A 19,683-nucleotide genomic window follows, 5' to 3' on the forward strand; every position below is an offset into this window, starting at 1 on the left:
AGTTTATTAAAATTCTGGTTGAACTGTGTTCTTATTTAATAAAAGTTTTACACTCGTGAATCGGTCGAGCATCGCTTGATGTTACTCCTTACCTACCTGTTACGTTGATTTATAACAGTGCGCAGTGCAGGTAACTTTTACACCTGCAGCCTCAATATTAATCATTTGAAGATCAACCAGCAAAACATACCGTAAGACCTAAAAATCGTATAAGTGTACCTATTTGTTTGATTATCCGCATCGAAGTACTCCATATTACGTAAAATACGAGAAAACATCAAATAGGTATAATAACTTTTTCAACAATGGAAAAACCTAAACTCCAGTTTATCCATAAGTTTATTTTATATTTGGGTATAAATAATTTTCATATACAAATGTACAAGAAAATCGATTAACATTTGACCAGAAAAATGAACAAAAAGTGCTTTAAAAGTATTGTTTAAACAAATTAATTATCTGAAATTCAATCATATAGCTGGATTCCTTATTAAAAAACACGATATTGCAATCTATACCATTTTTTTATATTTCCGATAGTTCCAGAGATATTACATCGAATACCGTTCACACCCCTAGCATTAAGGGCTGTTTTCCCCCTTCAACGCAGCTATAAAAAGAATACGTGTCAAATATTTTCATGAAAACTACAATCTCACAGAGTTGCATCAAAATCTACGACTGTCAATTCGGAAATGTTCCCTTGTTAGTGGAAGCCGAATTTGCTAGTCAGTGTATTATCAATCTCTGTTTTGTCTTTTCGATTGTTCGCATGGTATCTAGCGTCACGGTGTCCTGTCAAGTGCGTGCACGGCTCCCCGGCTAATTACCGCATCTCTCGGTAACCCCCCGACTAATTAGCTTCGGTAATTTCTGAGGAAGCGTAGTTCAGGTTTATCGTCCGTTTATAAATAATGCGTTCCAATTAGAAGTTCGCGTTCCTCATGCGGCCGTAAATTAACGCCATAACACATAGGCGAGAGATTAACAAGCAAAGGCGCGCGTCGATAACAGAGAATTATGGTCACGCGAAATTTTCGATTTGATCGTGACAAAGCTCTGTTCGACACGGGTTACCTTTATCAAGCCGACAATCATTTCATCGACACGATTTTAACCGAATTTCACCGACAATATTTAGTCAACGATTGTCAGTGAATGATTGGTTAACATTTTAGTGAACATGGTCGGTGAATGATTAGTTAACATTTTAGAAAAACTTGTCGGTGAATGATTAGTTAACATTTTAGTAAACATTGTTGGTGAATGATTAGTTAACATTTTAGAAAAAATTGTCGGTGAATGATTAGTTAACATTTTAGAAAAAATTGTCGGTGAAAGATTAGTTAACATTTTAGAAAATATTGTCGGTAAATGATTAGTTAACATTTTAGAAAAAATTGTCGGTAAGTCATTAGTTAACATTTTAGAAAAAATTGTCGGTGAATGATTAGTTAACATTTTAGTAAAAATTGTCGGTAAATGATTAGTTAACATTTTAGAAAAAATTGTCGGTGAAAGATTAGTTAACATTTTAGAAAAAATTGTCGGTGAATGATTAGTTAACATTTTAGTAAACATTGTTGCTGAATGATTAGTTAACATTTTAGAAAAAATTGTCGGTGAATGATTAGTTAACATTTTAGTACAAATTGTCGGTAAATGATTAGTTAACATTTTAGAAAAAATTGTCGGTGAATGATTAGTTAACATTTTAGTAAACATTGTCGGTGAAATGATTATCAATGAAATGATTCTCGGTGAGTAAATATTCCCGGGCGAAATTTGGTGTCGATCGACAATTGTGTCGGCGAAACGATTGCCGATGAAAGAATCGAGTAGGTAATTTGAAAATCTTGATACGAAAAAGAAAAAAAATAAAGAGACTAAGAGAGGGGGAGAGAAAAAAGAACGGAAAGAGAGGACGTGAGACGCGTTTCATCCAAAGGTCGTCCTCGTCGAAAGGTCAGAAAGCTACGGGTATATCTAGAAACTTTTAAGGTCACCGGAAACTTCGAAGGAAACTCGGCTCGTGCTTCAAATTCAATTCTCCCCCATCCTTGCTCCTCTTTCCACGAGGTTCACCGCGAGTGGGGCTCGTGTGAAAAGTGGAGCGAAAGTTCGTCGGAATGAAATCTAATAACGACTTTTGGACTGTCGACGACGCAAGGAACGTTCGAGCAGAGAGAAGAAGAAGATGATCAGAAGAAAGATGGGAGTGGTGGTCGTGGAACGGAGGGGGGATGATTTGTTCGTCTTTTTTTCCCTCTGTAAAATGGCAGCGTCAGCTTTAATCCGCTTTAAGGGGCTATGCTAGTTTGACGGTTTCAGAAAATCGGATTTTTCTTTTTTGCAATTTGCAAGAATTTGTTGAGGAAGAGGAAGGTATTTTTTATGGTCGGGAATAGGTGATTAACTGTAAGTATGAAACATTTCTCTTTTTATGTTGTAAAACAGTACTTGAAACTTTGATCGCCTTTTTCTTAATCGGCGGCCATGATAACTTAAAAACTAATCGACCGATTTAGTTTAAACTTGGCATATCTGTTCATTAGATGTGTCGTTTTAGCCCGTCCACGAGTTTTTCGATACATTAAAAATTACAAATTTGCGGGTTAAAAAACCAGCCATTTTTATGCAAATAAATTAAACCTTCTGTATGGGAAGGCGCCATTTGTTTATTTCTCAAATTTTTTAAATTATTCTGTTACGGGCTATAGGTTATAGGTTATAGGCTAATGTTTATTTTTTGTTATTTCACACAACCACAACTCTATACTATGGCCGCCATGGAAAGGAAATTTCGTTAAGACGCTCTCACAAACTGTAACTTTTAAAAAATACATTGTTTTTACTTTATAAAAATACAGCATACTTTACAAATATTATTTAGTAAATATATATATATATTATTCAAATTGATAAGTTCAATAGTTTTTCTTTAAAAAATTCCCAAAAATTGCCTTATTATATAGCCGTCACACTAGCATAGCCCCTTAAGCCCATCAACGGGGAAACGACATCGAGAAAAAGAGAAGCATGGTGTCGTGGCACGAAACGAAACGCCGTCGAGCTCTATTGTTGCGTACCGTGGAGTGCATAATTAATGACCTTCGTGCCATTCGAGTTTTGCATTGCAAATGTCGGTTGGAAACGTTCGCTCGCTTGCTCTCGCATGCACGCGGCATCTTTCTTTCTCTCTAGTCGCATAAATATGTGCATCGGACCCGTTGCTCCTTCCTACGATAAACACCGTGAAAGTCTTCGGATCGAGGAACGCGAGTCTCCTCTAACGATCGATTCGACCGATCATCCAGAAAATTCTGCGACTTAACGCGTGGCACCGGTGCCGGTGAGACAGCTAGCTTTATCAGATAAGAGGGACTTTGGTAACTCAACTAGCACGCAAAAGAAATTGTTCGTTGTTCCTTGAATCCACGTGGAAAAAAAGAAAACTCTAAATTATATAATAATCAGTACACTGCGGATCTTTATGCGAAATAAAATTTTATACAGGAATTTACAAAGGCAGAATTAAAAACAACGACTTCTTTGACCTCCTAGGGAGTTTATTGCGTTAAGAATAAAATGAGAAATATATTAAACCTGATGTAAGTTTTATCTTCTATTTCATTTCACATACTCGTTTATACTATAAATGCATAAAATCCGCAGTTTAATAATCAGTTGGTCCTCTGAAGTTGATTAAATACATCGATCAGTTAGAGTTCAGCGCACAGATTCGAGAGATTTGTAGAAAAATGTCAAGCTTCACATAGATTTCCAAAGTCAAAGCTTGTTTACGATACATCTTCCACGTTTTTTTTTACTGATTCCGTAACGTCTTAGCTTTAACCTCGAAAAAGATTCGTCCCTCTGACTTGTTTCTATCAGAAGTTCTACGATTTTGGTACAAAAATGAGCAGTTTGATCCGCTGCCGGACGCCGCGATCATGTTGCAACTACAATTTTAGAGTGTCCGCGAATTAAAAAAATTGATTTTAAAGAGAAGAGATCAGAGAATACGGGCATATTTTTCACGAATTTTTCAATTTGTGACCTAGGGGTCAGATTGGCGAAACAGAAATATTTTTAACATTTTTGCATTGCAACAGTAAGTTCGCGTGCAAATGCAATTATGGTCGAAATAAAATAAAAATCAAGTTCGTATCTTTAACAAAAATTCTCCTGTAATGGTAGTTTTCGTGAAAATCGGTGAAAATTGCCAGCGTTGATTGTCTATATTTCCTAAACAATTTCGGAAACCAGCAAAATGACAACTTAACTCCTCCCTATTCTCACATCAAGTATATTTCAATTTGAGTAAAATCCCAGACATCGTGTAGAAAAGTGAGAAATATAATGCATCGATACGAGCGTATAAAAAAAAAACAAACAAAAAAAGAAATAGTAGACTTCATTATTACTAGATTGCGGATCTTTATGCAAAACAAAATTTTATACAGCAATTTACAAAGACAGAATTAAAAACAAAGACTTCTTTGACCTCCTAGGGAGTTTATTGCGTTAAGAATAAAACAAGAAATATATTAAACCTGATGTAAGTTCTATCTTCTATTGCATTTCACATACTCCTTTATTCTATAAATGCATAAAATCTTCAGTCTAATTATTACCAAAGTGATAATAACACCGAAACCATAAATAATATAATTTGTCCCTCTGTTCACAATAACTCGATCAACAACTGTATAATCTCATCCTCCCCGATAAAATCCTGCATCGTCGGCAAAATACAAGCCACTAAAATACACAAGAGAGAAACGAGCACGAAGGAGGTCCCTCGAATACTTCCACGAACACGTTGAGCGAGCGCAAAAGCTTGACACGCGGCGCATAAATCAGAGCCGAGAGTTTTCCATCGCCATCGCGTTTCAGCCTTCAAAGCATTCCAGAGAACCGTATTATGTATATTTCTTTCCACGGCCTCGAGCGTCCTTGCGGGACGCCTGCGCGCCTTCCCAGGCGAAAAAGTTCGAGGAAGAACAGAGAGAAAAAGTGATCCATCCCCGTTGAATTCGGTCCAGAGAAAAACAATTTTATCAGACTGTCCTCAAAAGTGTAGGTGGAGCAGAATGCTCCCCTATTCTTATCGACCACTTCGAAGAGCAGACGGTTATCGAATTCCGTCTCCCTATTTCTTCCACAATATATTCCCCAAGGTCGCCTCGTGGAACGATCTACGAGCACTGGCGATCTATCACGACCGGAAACGGCGAACGATTAATACACACACACACACATGTAACTGACCTTCGAACAACGAAACGGAAACAGGACGCTTCAGACGTTAAATCCACCATCTGGCTGGTCTCGATTCATCGTTCAAGAATAGGCGTAGCACAAAAACACACCGGAATCGGTAGTAATTTTATCACTAGAATTGGCGAAAGTGGAAGACTTCGGTCGAAGAAGACGCACGTAACACTGGTGGCCTCGAACACACGCGGCGAACTAAACTCGCATGGAGTTTTTCTTCAAGATTAGGGGACTGAGTGGTAAAGAGTCGAATGCGTTATCAGGCACATCCGCGAAATGAAAAACACACTCGGATGATAAGACGGTTATCGAGGGGGAGAATTATCTGCGACGTGACGGACACGGAGACGAGAGTTACACAACGATCCACGATGGGAAGTTGAACAACACCGAGAGAGCCTCCCTTCTGCTCCACGATTCGGCAGTTCCGCCCGGTACGAAAGCTCGCTAAGGACTGGTAGGACATTTTCGTAGGGTGGAGAAGAGGGCAGGTAGAGGTCCTAACCGGTGCCTGCCGCGTGAAAGGATCCTCCTCTGGTTTTATGCACCCATACGTAGCCCCGGAGCAACGTGACCCAACGGTTCTCAACGTCCTGGCAAACTACTTTCTCTTCTCTCACGAACTGTCACTGACTCGAAGGGGATACAATATGTTTCGGGCTGGTAAATAAGAGGGAAAATTAGAAAAAATTTTTTTGTGCGTACAGAATTATTGTTTATTACAAAAATCAACATGTCTTATTATATGGAATTTTCTTAATAATTCTGGAAGAATTGAGATATGTATCTATCAACAGAAGAACATAGATGCCATTTAAAAGCGTTTTACTCAGAGATAGGCAAACTAATTATCTAGATAAAAAGTTTCGAATAACGAATGAAAGATAAAAAAAAGTATTTCGTCATTTTTGATCGTTTAAACGTGAAAATTTCAAGTTTTATAATAGCATAATAATTCTTTATGAATGAATCGACATTTGTCGAATAATTATTTAATCTCATTAATTGTTTAAAGCTCAGAACGACACCCTTAGATACTGCTGTTTTTCGCTGTGCATTATTCGAATAAAATTCTGCCCAACTCTGGTTTAACTCGACACACAGCTTTCAAAATCGGTACCAGAAATATTTAATACGAAAACTATCAGCACTGAATGTATGCTAAATTAAATTAGTATAATATAGTAATGTAGCTTATGTACAATAAAATCTAGCAGAATAGAGGTTATAACATAAACTGTATAGTAAATTAAAAACCAACCGAAATTTTGCTAAAGAAACTAAAAAGAATTAATCCAAACAGCCCAATACACCGCGTGGAGCAACAATAAAACCACCCTAAAATTTTCAATCCTTACGTATTATGGTCAAAATAAAAACGAATCATTTTTTCCCAATATCCTATTCTGGAGAAACATTATTTCTCAACACGATTTCAGACATAGCATAGTTCGTTTTGATTTTAACCACAATACATAAGAATTGAAAATTTTATGATCATTTTACATTTACGCCACGCATTGTAGTTTTTCCTCAATCACTTCACAAAACATCAACCACTTTTCAGTGCCCAGAAACGTATATGACCTTTTAGGAGAAAATATCACGCACCTGTGACACGTGATCGTTCATCAAAAGTAATCGCTGTTTTAATTCCAGCACGTAGGAGACGAGTCCGCGAAATGTAACGCGTTTTTCGACACTGTCAAATTGGTCGCTCGACACAGGGAGACGACGAGAGATTACACAACGTCCGATCCAAGTGATACGGGTCCCACGTTCTGATAAAACAGACTGTAGGAAGCTTCGCGTTTCAGATCAGCCGTGTGTACGGATTGCGTAAGATCGCATGGAAACGCCACAGAGAAAAATTCCATGTCATCGAGAGGGGCTCGTAACGACTCAGTGTGATCTCTCGGATCCTCTGGATCTCTGTCGCGGAGAACAATCGTGAATTGTTTCCAAGGTCGAACACGATTCTTGTATCGGAACCGACGTGTAGAAACACGAGCGGAAGATTGAAGATTACGACCCCGTTGCATTATTAACGCGTCGTCTTTTGAATTACAAACGAATACAAGGAGCTTTATTAGAGTTTCATTTCAGTCTGATAATTAAAGAAAGCGAAAAATCTGATTCTACAAAGATTTCGTAAAACAAAATAAGAATTCAGTCCATATTTTTGATATTCTCATGGAAATGAAAATTTCGATTGTTTATATTGCGTTATCCTTGTCACCCAGACCCAATCCAATAACCCATCAATTGTTTTACGTACTTGTTTAGTGCTGGCATTTGTTGCTATTGCGACGAACGCGTGCGAACGTTATAATTTTGATGGAATTTTAAGATACGTAATCTGGAATTTCGTATTTAAAATAAGAAAGTAAGCTTGAACATTCAAATGTGTTCATTATTATTAGTTTGTACGATGTCCAAATTTAATATTTTATATACTTTAGATTATTATATCATAATTCTTCTATGTATCATATTCAATTTAAAGTCCTTATGTATCGGATGACTCTTTTTCTTTTTTTGAATATTTTTATGATTATGAATATGATAATTATTTATATACAGATTGTTCGTAAGTACATTAGAAAGATCAATCAAGGTTCATGGGGTCCAGAAAAAATCAAAGAAGATTGGATACAGTGCAATGTCTGCGAAGAGTGATGTCACGAGAATTGTGCTGATAGAGGTGGTGTTAAAGGACACTATACTTGCGTCCTATGTACCAAGGGTCAATTGACCCCATTATCATTAAATTACATTTTTTAAAAATAATTTAAAGGTCGAACTAAACATCGATGTATCAATATCGATAATGAACTTCATTATGTTTATGAAATATCGATTATAGGGGGCTAGACATCGATGTTTGATTTGGTCCTAGCATATCATTGGCGATTCTACGTATTCATAAAACTGCCATTAATTATTTTTCTTGTGCTAACAATTGCGTCAGCACCTGAAAGACTATTTTCCAAAGCAGGATTAATAGTTCTCTATTTATAGTTGAAGTTTCTCACCAAAGAAACAGACTAAAAGAAAAACTAGTTTCCAAAGTGCTTTTTTTTTACGATATGTTGATACAAAATTTTAATATTTTTGCAACAATATTATAATAATACAAGATATAATAACACAAGACATAATAATAATATATTATCATATTAATAACAATATATTACCACGATTCGATAATTTTATACTTTCGTTCGGATAAGAATTGTGGTAATACATTTATAGTAACATAATAATTTGTTAATAAACACTTTTGCAATCTTAATGTTGCTAATTCGTTGTCCTGGTTTTTTTATTTTACGCTTCGTAGTAAGACCACTGTCGAAAATCGAGGATTTAAGTTCAACAATTATCGACATTCAGTTAACGATATTAACATCGATGCTTTACGAACATCCCACATCCCTAGTTCGATCTCGAACAAGAATCAAATGGCCACCGTTGGGAAGGATCAGCGATAAAATGAGAGACCCTGAGGGTCCAACCGGCCAGGCAGCCAAGTATACACAGAAGTGCGGGACAGGTTTTCGGTGACTGTCAGGGCTGTAACACGCACAAAAGGCAGGTGCTGGAATGCATTGATTGCCTCTGCCCCCCACCATCACTCTTTCTCTCTCTTTCTTCCACTCTTCCAGCATCCACATCGAGTCCCTACTGCCCGTATCTGCTCTGGGAACCACCCTTCTCTCCCAGGGAACGGAGGAGACCCTCGAGCCCTGGGGAGAGAACTCGTTTTCCCTTCCTTCGTCTCTCTCTTGGATTATCCCTCTTTTCTCGGTACGAGGGTGGGCCCCCGTTGATCGACCAACGTTAGCCTGCTTTCGTTTTGCTTTCAACCAATATCGGTCGGCCGAGTGTTTATTTGTTATTCGAACGGGATGATCGACGTTCCAGATAGAGAAGACACGACCTCAACCTTCTGTCAGTTAGAATTTCAAATAGGGGAGGGAGAGCTTCGATCGAAACCAATTGGCGATATTTTCTTTCCTGATGATATGCTTCCTTTCTAACGAAGACATCGTATATTTCCACGAAACACTCGCAATGTTTCGCGAACTCGAGCGGGGCAAAGACTTTACGAGGGAATCCGATGTAATTAAGAACTTTAGGTTTGTAAGGTGTATCTCTCAACCTTGTACATTAACACCTACAGTGACAATTTTCAATTTACTTTTACTGCAGCAGTATATTACTGTGTAAATGTGTATTAGCCTGTATGTGTATTAAGTATTTATTACTTCTACTTCTATTTTCTTTCTCTCTTGTTCTTTTCTTTTCTTTAATTTCAACGTTAAATATTATTAAGTTTAATTCTATTACAATAAGTGTTTTCTATTGTATGAATGTATATTGGGCGAATGTACGCCCGTCTCAATAAACTATTATTATTATTATTATTATAATTTTACTAGATGTGTTAACCGTTTCAAATCTGCTGGTCACATTTCGGTACACGAGGTTTCTAACAATTTCATAGAAAGCCTCAGGTGCAAGAATGTTGCAGGTATATATGTTTTTTATAAATTTGAATTTTTTCATGTCTAGTCAATTTAGAATTGAATAATATTGATTACATACTGTGCAGTAACAACAGGAACCTGAAAGTAGGGCAATTTTCCACATTCCTTCGTCAGTTTCAATCGTTAATAGGTTATTATTAAGTGTTATAAAGCGCTGTGTGATGTGTCTTGCCTCATTTGCGCTCTCTTAAGTATGATGAGATACTTACATAATAAAAGTGCTTAAACGAAATATAATCTAAACAGTCTACTGAGTTAAAATGTGTATTCAAATATTTTTTTTTATCCTAAATGAAAATTCAGGTCTCAAAGGGTTAATAAAGGCCACGATTCCAGCTTCGGAAACTTTCCTGAATTTTCAACCGGGTCCGTGCAGAGTTCTCGCGAAAATTCGCGCAAAGGGAATTTCTATGTTTCCCGGAAACGGTGGTTGTGGTTTCCCTGGATAAATGCTTGCCTTTCTACGAAACAGCGGCAGACACTCTCTCTGGTGCTAGGGGAACGTATGAATTATTCCGTATGAAGGGTTCGAAACGATTTCTCGTCGGTCCGTATTACATCTTTACTTGGAGTAAAACGGCGGTTTCACTGGTCACGTTCGCCCTTTCGAAAATGGTGTATTTTTGCACAAACAGTTGCGAAATGTATTATAATGTATTGTCGAATCTGTCACCACACGATGAAATATATATATATATAGTGGATATAGAAAAGCTTTGGGAAAATTTTTAACAGGACTCGTCAATTTTATAATCGAATTGTGGCAATTTCGAAACGAACGCAGAGTTTCCTTTCCGCCCCTCACCACCGTATTTTATTCCCATCGAGCGACTTTAATCGAATCCCCTACGCTCCACCCCAAAGACAATTTCCCGGAAAACTCGGCTGCCGGATAGGAATTGAACAGCAACGATCCCAGGGACATCAGACTGGGGACGGGTGGATTTCCCCTTGGGAACAGATTCGGGGTTACTTGCTATTAAACCCTCGGTCAATACCCCAAAAAATTGTTCTATAATGATTCCATAACGATCGACCTTGAATGTATTACACTTCGAAAACACTCCACACGGAAATATTTGAAACAATGAAATTGTAGGATAATATTAGTACGAAGGACGTGGTTCCAAGATTTACCATAAATACTTCTATAATCATTCCATAACGACCTACGTTGAATGGATTCCACTTCTGAAACACTCCACACGGGAATATTTGAAATAATAGAACTGCAGGATAATATTAGCCCCATTACAAATTTATTCGATCGTGACTTCCAAGGACGCAGATTCACCATAAATAATTCTATAATGATTCCATAACGACCTACGTTGAATGTATTACACTTCGAAAACACTCCACACGGAAATATTTGAAACAATGAAATTGTAGGATAATATTAGTACGAAGGCGCGTGGTTCCAAGATTCACCATAAATACTTCTATAATCATTCCATAACGACCTACGTTGAATGTATTACACTTCGAAAGCACTCCACACGGGAATATTTGAAATAATAGAATTGCAGGATAATATTAGTACCATTACAAATTCTATTCGATCGTGATTTCCAAGGATTCAGATTCACTATAAATACTCCTATAATGCTTCTATAACCATCGACCTTGAATGTATTACATTTCCAAAAACACCCTACACTATAATAATTGAAATAATGGAACAGCATGATAATATTAGTGTAATTAAAAAATCCATTCGATCATGCTTTCCAAGGATTCAGATTCACCATAAATAGGGTTTTAATTAAATTATTCCTTACTGATTTAATTAAAATAAAATAATTGAATTATTCCCTACTGACTTAATTAAAATAAACTAATTGTTAAATTGTTCCCTACTAATTTAATTACTCCTATAATGCTTCTATAACCATCGACCTTGAATGTATTACATTTCCAAAAACACCCTACACCATAATAATTGAAATAATGGAACAGCATGATAATATTAGTACCATTACAAAATCCATTCGATCGTGGTTTCCAAGGATTCAGATTCACCATAAATACACGAAAATCACCACCGATCATCCACGTACACACAGGAATCGATTGTGTATCTTCTACCTGGCAAACTGGTAATTTCGTTAGGATTCGAAGATCGATTCGATCGAAACGAGGGAACAGGGGAACACAGAGATTCTCGAGCTCGAAAAACGAGAAGTCACCGCCCCCCCTCCCTCTCAACGATGCTGTTCGTCGGTTAAAGGGGCGAAGGGGTGGGGAGGTGGGGCGAGTATAATTCCCGTGAATTTTTGTCGAGCATCTGTCGGACACGCCGTTCCCCCGGGGCGCGGAGAAAGAGAGAAGGCCGGAGGTCATTAAAAACACGCGCGCCCGGAGAAAAACAGGCAGTAAAGGCTGACTAACCTTTTGGTGTGCCAGCCTAAGGGACTCCTCGAAGTGCTTGTGAACTGCCTGCTCGGCGGCCCTCTGCTTCTCGAGCCTCTCCCTTTCCATCTTGGCTTCCCTTTTCTCGCGCTCCAGCCGGACTTCCGCTTCTCGTCGTTCCCTGCAACGCAGACAAAAGTTTCAAGGTTACACATGGGCTTCCATTCGTAGAGTGAGAATGCGCGCGGCATCTCAACCCTCGTTCGGGCCACTTCGTACCTCTTTCGACGTGGTTCTCGTTTTTATGCGACAGTTTTTTAATGTTACTTGTTCCGAAATGAACATTTTTTATACGGAAATTTTTTTATTGACCCCTCGACAGAATACGTTCATAGCGTAAGGGCCCCGAATTTCACTTAACGTATGTGTACGTTTAGGTTTTCTTTTATTGAAGCATTATTAGGAAATGGTCATTCACTTGTTAATCAGGTATGACGAAATACTTCGTCATACCAGAAAGAACTTCAATGGAGATGACTTTTTCGACATTTTTAATTGTACGCCATATGGGAACACTTCGAATCTGCAGTTTAGTTTGAAACGGCATTATAACGTTTTTTTATAAAATGCACGTTGTACATTCTGTCGTGTGAATTCGAGTACTTTACATTTTAATAATAATTTGCATGGTGTGATTTACTAATAATTTGCATATTTGAGTGATTTCTTTTTTTTTCAAAATATGGCTAAAAGTTATCTTGAGGAAGAAAATATTTACGAATTGCTCGATAGTGACGACGAATAAAATAATTATTAAAATTTTTTTAATTAATTCTTTGTACATTGAGAATATTTGATTTATATATTTTAAGATTGATTTATATATTATAAGTAAAAAGCGATTTTCTTTTATTACTTTAGGCGTGATAATACAACTTCTCACTGCGAAGAAAAAAGTGCCCATTCTAAAATGAGTTGAACAAAAGTCAATTCCCCGATTAACAGGTTAAATATTTACTAAGAAATTCTCTAACAGAAAAGGATGTTCTACCAATTGAATGTCCAAAAAACTTTAAGAAGGCAGTGGGAGGGAGGGGGGGGGATTTGGGCCCCTTACCCTATTCAAACAGATAATTAGGCGATAACAATGGATCAACCCAGATCCATGGTTTCAAATCTTCCAAATAATCAGCGTTCAATTTCGTGCATAAATACAATTTCAGCACCAAGTAAATACGTGTAATGGAGAAACAACAACTGTCACGTTTGTAACATTGCCCCTCGACAAACACAAACAGCTATCGTGCCCTCGACAACGTATAAATACATATTGTATCAGTATTGGAATCTTCACGCGTGTCAATGTAATTATTCGATCGCGATAAACCTTTTTCCCCGTAGTGTGTTTTCAATTATCGTTTTCTATTCGAATCGAATTCCCGCCGCCTCTTTGTCGAGAGGGACCTCGGTTCGAGGAAATCTCAGGAAAGTCTTTTGTACATACATTTCGATAAGACCGCCCTCCTCCAACCGGCGCAGATAAAAAGAGCCCCCAAGCGATAATAACGTCAGACGTTGGTTTACCCGTATACCATATCGTGACTTTTTTCTTTCTTTTTTTTTTTTAACGGACTCGGCCAGATAAGCATTCATTAATGCTTGCGCAAGTTATTTATACTGTTACGTGCGCAACGCGCGTGTTTATCTCGGTTCTCGGTCGGCGGACTTTACAATGCACGCGTTCGGATTCGCGCGCGATAAACACATATACAGTACCGGACAAAAGTATTCGTACACCCTTTAAAATGGAACAACTTTTTTTAAAATTCGTCCAAATGACTCGAGTTCTTTTGCGAAGTTAGGGACATCAGTTTAATAAATGACGGGTAAAAAAAAAAGTTGAATAGTTGCAATTGGTCGGAATCGCGAAGAAAATAGAAAAGGTCGTTTTTTACAACTTTTTAATCTGAGGCTATAATGAAAATTTAATAAATACATATTAAAGATTTATGTTAGTTATATATACATATTGAAAATTTCATGAAAATTGGTTAACGTTGCTATGAGATACAAACGATTAAAGATGTTGAAAATCACAGTTTTTCCGACATTCGATCTACAACTGTAATACATCTAACAATACTTACGTCTTTGTCGCTCGTTTCTGTATCGACTGATTTCAATGAGTTTCAGTATGTATATAACATAAATCTTCGACATGTGTTTATTAAATTTTCATTACAGCTTCAGATTAAAAAGTTGTAAAAAAGTATAGTAAACTATTTTCTTCGCAATTTCGAAGAATTGCAACTTTTTCCATTTTTATTTTACATATCATTTAGTAAACTAATATCCCTAACTTCGCAAAAAAATTGAAGTCATTTGGACCAATTTTAAAAAAGTTATTCCGTTTTAAAGGATGTACGAATACTTTTGTGCGGCACTGTACGTGTGCGCGCCTTGTATTACGATCCAGCCGTCCGTTTCGGTGCCAGGCGAGAGAAAACCCCGTATTTCCCAATTAAAAAATGGAAAATAGCACCCGAGTTCCTCGAACAGCTGAGAAATATATGTTTACTATTCGCGGGGCGAAATCTTTCTCGCTCTCTCCGTGGACACCACGCTATTGTTTGCTTCGAGGTGCGTGAATTGGTTATCTTGTATCGTGTTCCCGTTTGTTCTCCCAGCCGTCACGAACTGGATTGTGATCCTCGACGGAAAGCAGGCGAATTAACACTGGGACTACCAAATCCGTCAAAATGACGGATTACAGTTTTACCATTACTGAAATTACAGTGGTGCTTTTCACGGAATTTATGTTGGCCTTTAATTTACTACAGATTTTATTTTATGATGTATTATGCCACATTGTCTTATATATTGTGTATATTATTGTATTATACAATTTAATTTAGTACATATTCAATGTTGGCATAGAAATAATATATTCTTTTCAATTTGCTACTATGATTGAAATGTTAATTAATAGTCCCTTGGTTGCTGATCGTTGGATTTACTGAACCTATTAAATAGCAATCGGTAGATAATGTGATCAGGAACTGGGTCCGTAACGATACTCGTGGAAATTGAGAGAATCTATACGTTGAAGAAAATCTTTTGGAGAGAACAGAGGACACACACACACAAAGGAAAATTTATTTTTGGAAATCGATCTGTCGCACATGTATATTCGTGTCCACAATATACAGCAAATCTTCGATTAATGTTCGAAACTCGGGACTGCTTTGGAACAATTATCGTAGAGGGACACTATTTCTACACCTCGTAAATTTCAGGCCAAGCCTCGGTGGCTCGTTTTCGTATTTTGCCTACAAAGATTAGAAGCAGTAGTGGGATTGACGCAGAAGCATTTAACGTAGAGATCTTCCCGATCATTTATCGAGAATTTACTGTATGTAGAAATTATCAATAACAAACAGACACGCTCTAGCAAAATTTTATCCTGAAAATTAGATTCCAGACTCCTCAAATGATATTTCTTTTATTACAAACATAGAAATCTTCTTGTTAATACATTTGTAAATTTGTTCGTTTTTCACGGTTCTTTTAATTTCGTTAAACTTTCTGTACACTTACTCTAAGTCTTTTTAAACTGGTTTATGTTTACGCATAATTGTATATCTGAAATTTCGTTTGTTTACACTTCCATGTACAGTAATGTCTCGATGAGTGCAACATACCGGATCCACTTTGGAGCATTCGTCGTAAGGCAGAAAGGTTTTCATAAATTAGTTCTTTGCCCGAAGTCGAGCCACTGCTTAGCTTCTGTTTACTCTGTTTTTATTGATGGGAATAACGCCGTTGTTCGTGTCGCATTTATCGAAGGATCACTGTATATTCTACCAAAATGTTCATAATTCGTTTATAAATAAATATAATAATATTTATTTATAAACGAATTATGTACATTTTATATAAATATGAATTATGTACATTTTAATAGTAATAACTATTATAATCATTTCGAGCGGTCTTTGCAAGAAAACGCGCTGTATGTGCGCATGTACATCGAGGAGGATCCGCGGGGAATCGAGAAACGAACCGATTCGATCGTTGTTCCAGAAGATCCCTGGAGAAGACCTGCCCGTCAGTATGTAGGTGCACATATAACCGCCGTTCCGAGAATGAGCGGAGCTTATTATTAAGCTACGACGTGTACCGGAACAACCAGTTTCTGCATCCGAGGTGCGATTTGCATCTCTGAAACGAGGGCTGACTTATTCAGTCGGGGGCCGAGCGCTGCATAAATCGGCTCCGTGTTTTGCAACGTTTACCCGCGAATGATAGTCCCTCCCGTCTGTGTGTGTGTCCGAGGATTTCTCGCAGGCGTTTTATTCGGTGAAAGCTCCACGTTTTTTGTTTTATCGCTCGAGATTTCCTGAACCGTGGCAAATCGGTTCTTTTTTCTCCCTCTGTCTCTCTCTCTCTCTCTCTCTCTCTCTCTCTCTCTCTCTCTCTCTCTCTCTTGCCGTTGTGTGTAAAAAAGTCGTGAAGTGAAAAAGATTCAATCGATCCTCGAGTAACGAGGGTCACCTGGGATTGATCAACACCAAAGGAAATAATATTTTTGTTTATTATTACGACCGAGTAATTCGGAACAAGACAAACTCAATGTACACAAAATGAATTTGGAATTGTATAATCCCCTGCAGGAAATCGAATATAAATACACAGAAATTTCCAGGAATCTTTCGAATAGAGATTCACTTGAAAGGGTCCAGGAAGGATTTTCCCGACGTGATTATCCTTTAATACGATTTCCTCTTCCTCACGGTGTTTCGCCACGGTTATGCATAAATCAAAAGCGACTGTTTTCCTCGAATTTCCCGGCACGTACGGTGGAAACGCGCGGATTTTCTCGTTGGAAAACTTTTAATTTTATGGGCAAAGCCCCCCCCCCCCCACCTCCTTCCCCTCTATTCCGCCAGGCGTTCCGACCGCGAACGGCCGACGTGGCAAAAACGATTGCACGTGTAACGAAGCGATCGCCGGTGATGTTAATTTAAACATGGCTGCTCGATGTTTATTAACGCCGCGGCGAAACACCGGGAACCTGCTTTCCATACAAATGACGCGGCTGACCGTCCACGCGGAAAAACTGCTACGACCGGAACGAAACATTAATGACTTTCTTGATACTCATTCGAGTTGGCCGTACGGCCACGTTTTTCTTGTTGTTGTACACTTAGTCACCGAATGCGTCTTTCGTTTATGGTATTAGCAAACAAGTCGAAGTGACTTGTCAATACACTCCGTTATAACGATGATGAAAATATGTTGTAATTAGATTGCCGATTTTATGCATTTACAGCCTATAGGGGTCTGTAAAATACAATAAAAGACAGAAGTTTCATTGGATTCAACGAGTTTCCTACTTGATTTTGAACCTAATAAGACACTTAATACTTTGACTGCCACAGTGAAAATTGCCTTATGTAGCCAGACACACTTTATCCCGTTTTTTAAGTCATAAATCGTCGAAAATATGTGCATGTAGCTGATAAAGGCTGTTGGTCTTGTTTTAAATTCTATTATGATCTTCATTTTACGCAAAAATTTGATGACGATATTTAAATAATCCAGCTTCTTTGCAATGTACGTGTCACCCGTATTTGGGTGACGTGGCAGTCAAAGTGTTAAGAGGAAAACTAAATTCCTACATTGGTTCCTGTCTTTACAAATTATTTTAGAAAAGTTCATTTTGCAATAAAAATCCGCAGTCTACTTATAATATTACATTATCTCAGATCTTCTGCAACTGATATTACTAGATTGCGGATGTTTATGCATTTGTAGAAAATTTTAATATGCAAAATGCAGTAGAATAAAGAATTTCATAAAATTTCATATTTATATATTACTATCAACGTAATAAGTAGGCACATATCGCCAGTAGTTTACGAAATATTTAATTTTCACTGCCGAGGGGCCTTCGAACACTAATCGAAGATTTACTGTACCGGGTAGAATTCTAATTCTAATCGATCTGGTGAAATTGTTCCTTCGTTCAGACAGGTTAATCGACGGGGCGCGAAGTGGGATGGCCGAAGGCCGACAGGACAGGAATTCCTTCTACCCGCGTGTCTCTTTTTTGGTACGATGCTCAGAAATCGAGCAGTCCAGAAGAGGAGGCAGCGCGCGGTGGCGATGGTCGATAAACCAGTCTACGGTATGGGAACGCAGGACAGGTTCTCGGGGGGTGTGCGGGCAACCTTTGAAAAATCCGATCTCCTCGGAACTGGCCTGACCAGAAGACCGAGTCCCCCGGCTTCTAGCGCGACATACACCGAGCGTATCGCCAAAAAAGGCCTTACGCATCCTTGCTTGACGGCCCTCTTTTGTTTTGCTCGTTTCCCAGCTGCCCGAATGGATAGCGTTCCCTTGCACGCGCGTGCTCAATGACGAAGAGTCTCATCAGATGCCTACACTGTTTTCGTGAGAATATATACAGGGTGATTCATACATGCATGTCAATATTTCAGGGGGTAAATCTACGCACTAATGTAAGTAAATAAAAAACATCATATATGAGCATACAGTGAGTGTAAAAAGTATTCGTACACCCTTTAAAACGGAAGAACTCTTTTAAAATTGGTCCAAATGACGACTTTTTTTGTGGAGTTACAGACATTAATTTACTAAATGATGTGAAAAGAAAAATTTGTAAAAGTTGCAATTGGTCCGAATCGCGAAGACAATATTGAAGGTCGTGTTTTACAACTGTTTGATCTGAGGCTATAATGAAAATTTAATAAATACATGTCGAAGATTTATGTTAGTTATGTACATATTGAAACTTTCATTGAAATCGGTTAATACAGAAACGAGCGACAGACATCAAAAGATGTGGGAATTGTTAGATTTACTACAGTTGTAGATCGAAAGTCGGGAAAAACTGCGACTTTCAACATTTTTAATCGTTTGTATCTCGTAGCAACGTTAACCGATTTTGATGAAATTTTCAACATGTATATAACTAACATAAATCTTCGATATGTATCAATTAAATTTTCATTATAGCCTCCGATTAAAAAGTTGTAAAACACGACCTTTAATATTGTCTTCGCGATTCGGACCAATTGCAACTTTTTCAAATTTTCTTTTCACATCATTTAGTAAATTAATGTCTCTAACTTCACAAAAAGACTCAAGTCATTTGGACCAATTTTAAAAGAGTTCTTCCGTTTTAAAGGGTGTACGAATACTTTATTCACCCACTGTATGTTCTATACAGGGTGAACCACGAATCGTGATCAGTAGAGATTACTCTGTTATTAGCAGTCCGATCGAGAATGTTTTTATCAGGTATAGCATGGTTTCAAGTTTTAACGTGATTATGGCAAATTTTTTGTCCATGATTTTTCAGTCAGCTTCAATTCTTTGCAAATACACCTATAATTTTTTACGCCTATCTGTTTGAAAATTTCAAGACGAATTCAGTAAATATCATAACATAATATGTGTTAGGCGTAACAAAATT

The 19,683-nt window shown here is 37.7% G+C and overlaps 1 protein-coding gene across 1 annotated transcript in view; it reads right to left on the reverse strand.

Moving 5' to 3' along the window:
• The window catches only part of LOC107185954 (lysine-specific demethylase 3B), a 91,367-nt gene that overhangs the window by 33,193 nt on the left and 38,491 nt on the right, over positions 1-19,683 (reverse strand). Inside the window, 1 exon segment of the mRNA XM_015573729.1 lies at positions 12,222-12,363. Coding sequence (XP_015429215.1) covers positions 12,222-12,363 — 142 coding nt within the window.

The sequence above is a fragment of the Dufourea novaeangliae genome, unplaced genomic scaffold (genome assembly GCF_001272555.1).
Source record: "Dufourea novaeangliae isolate 0120121106 unplaced genomic scaffold, ASM127255v1 scaffold54, whole genome shotgun sequence".
Classification (NCBI taxonomy): Eukaryota; Metazoa; Arthropoda; class Insecta; order Hymenoptera; family Halictidae; genus Dufourea; species Dufourea novaeangliae.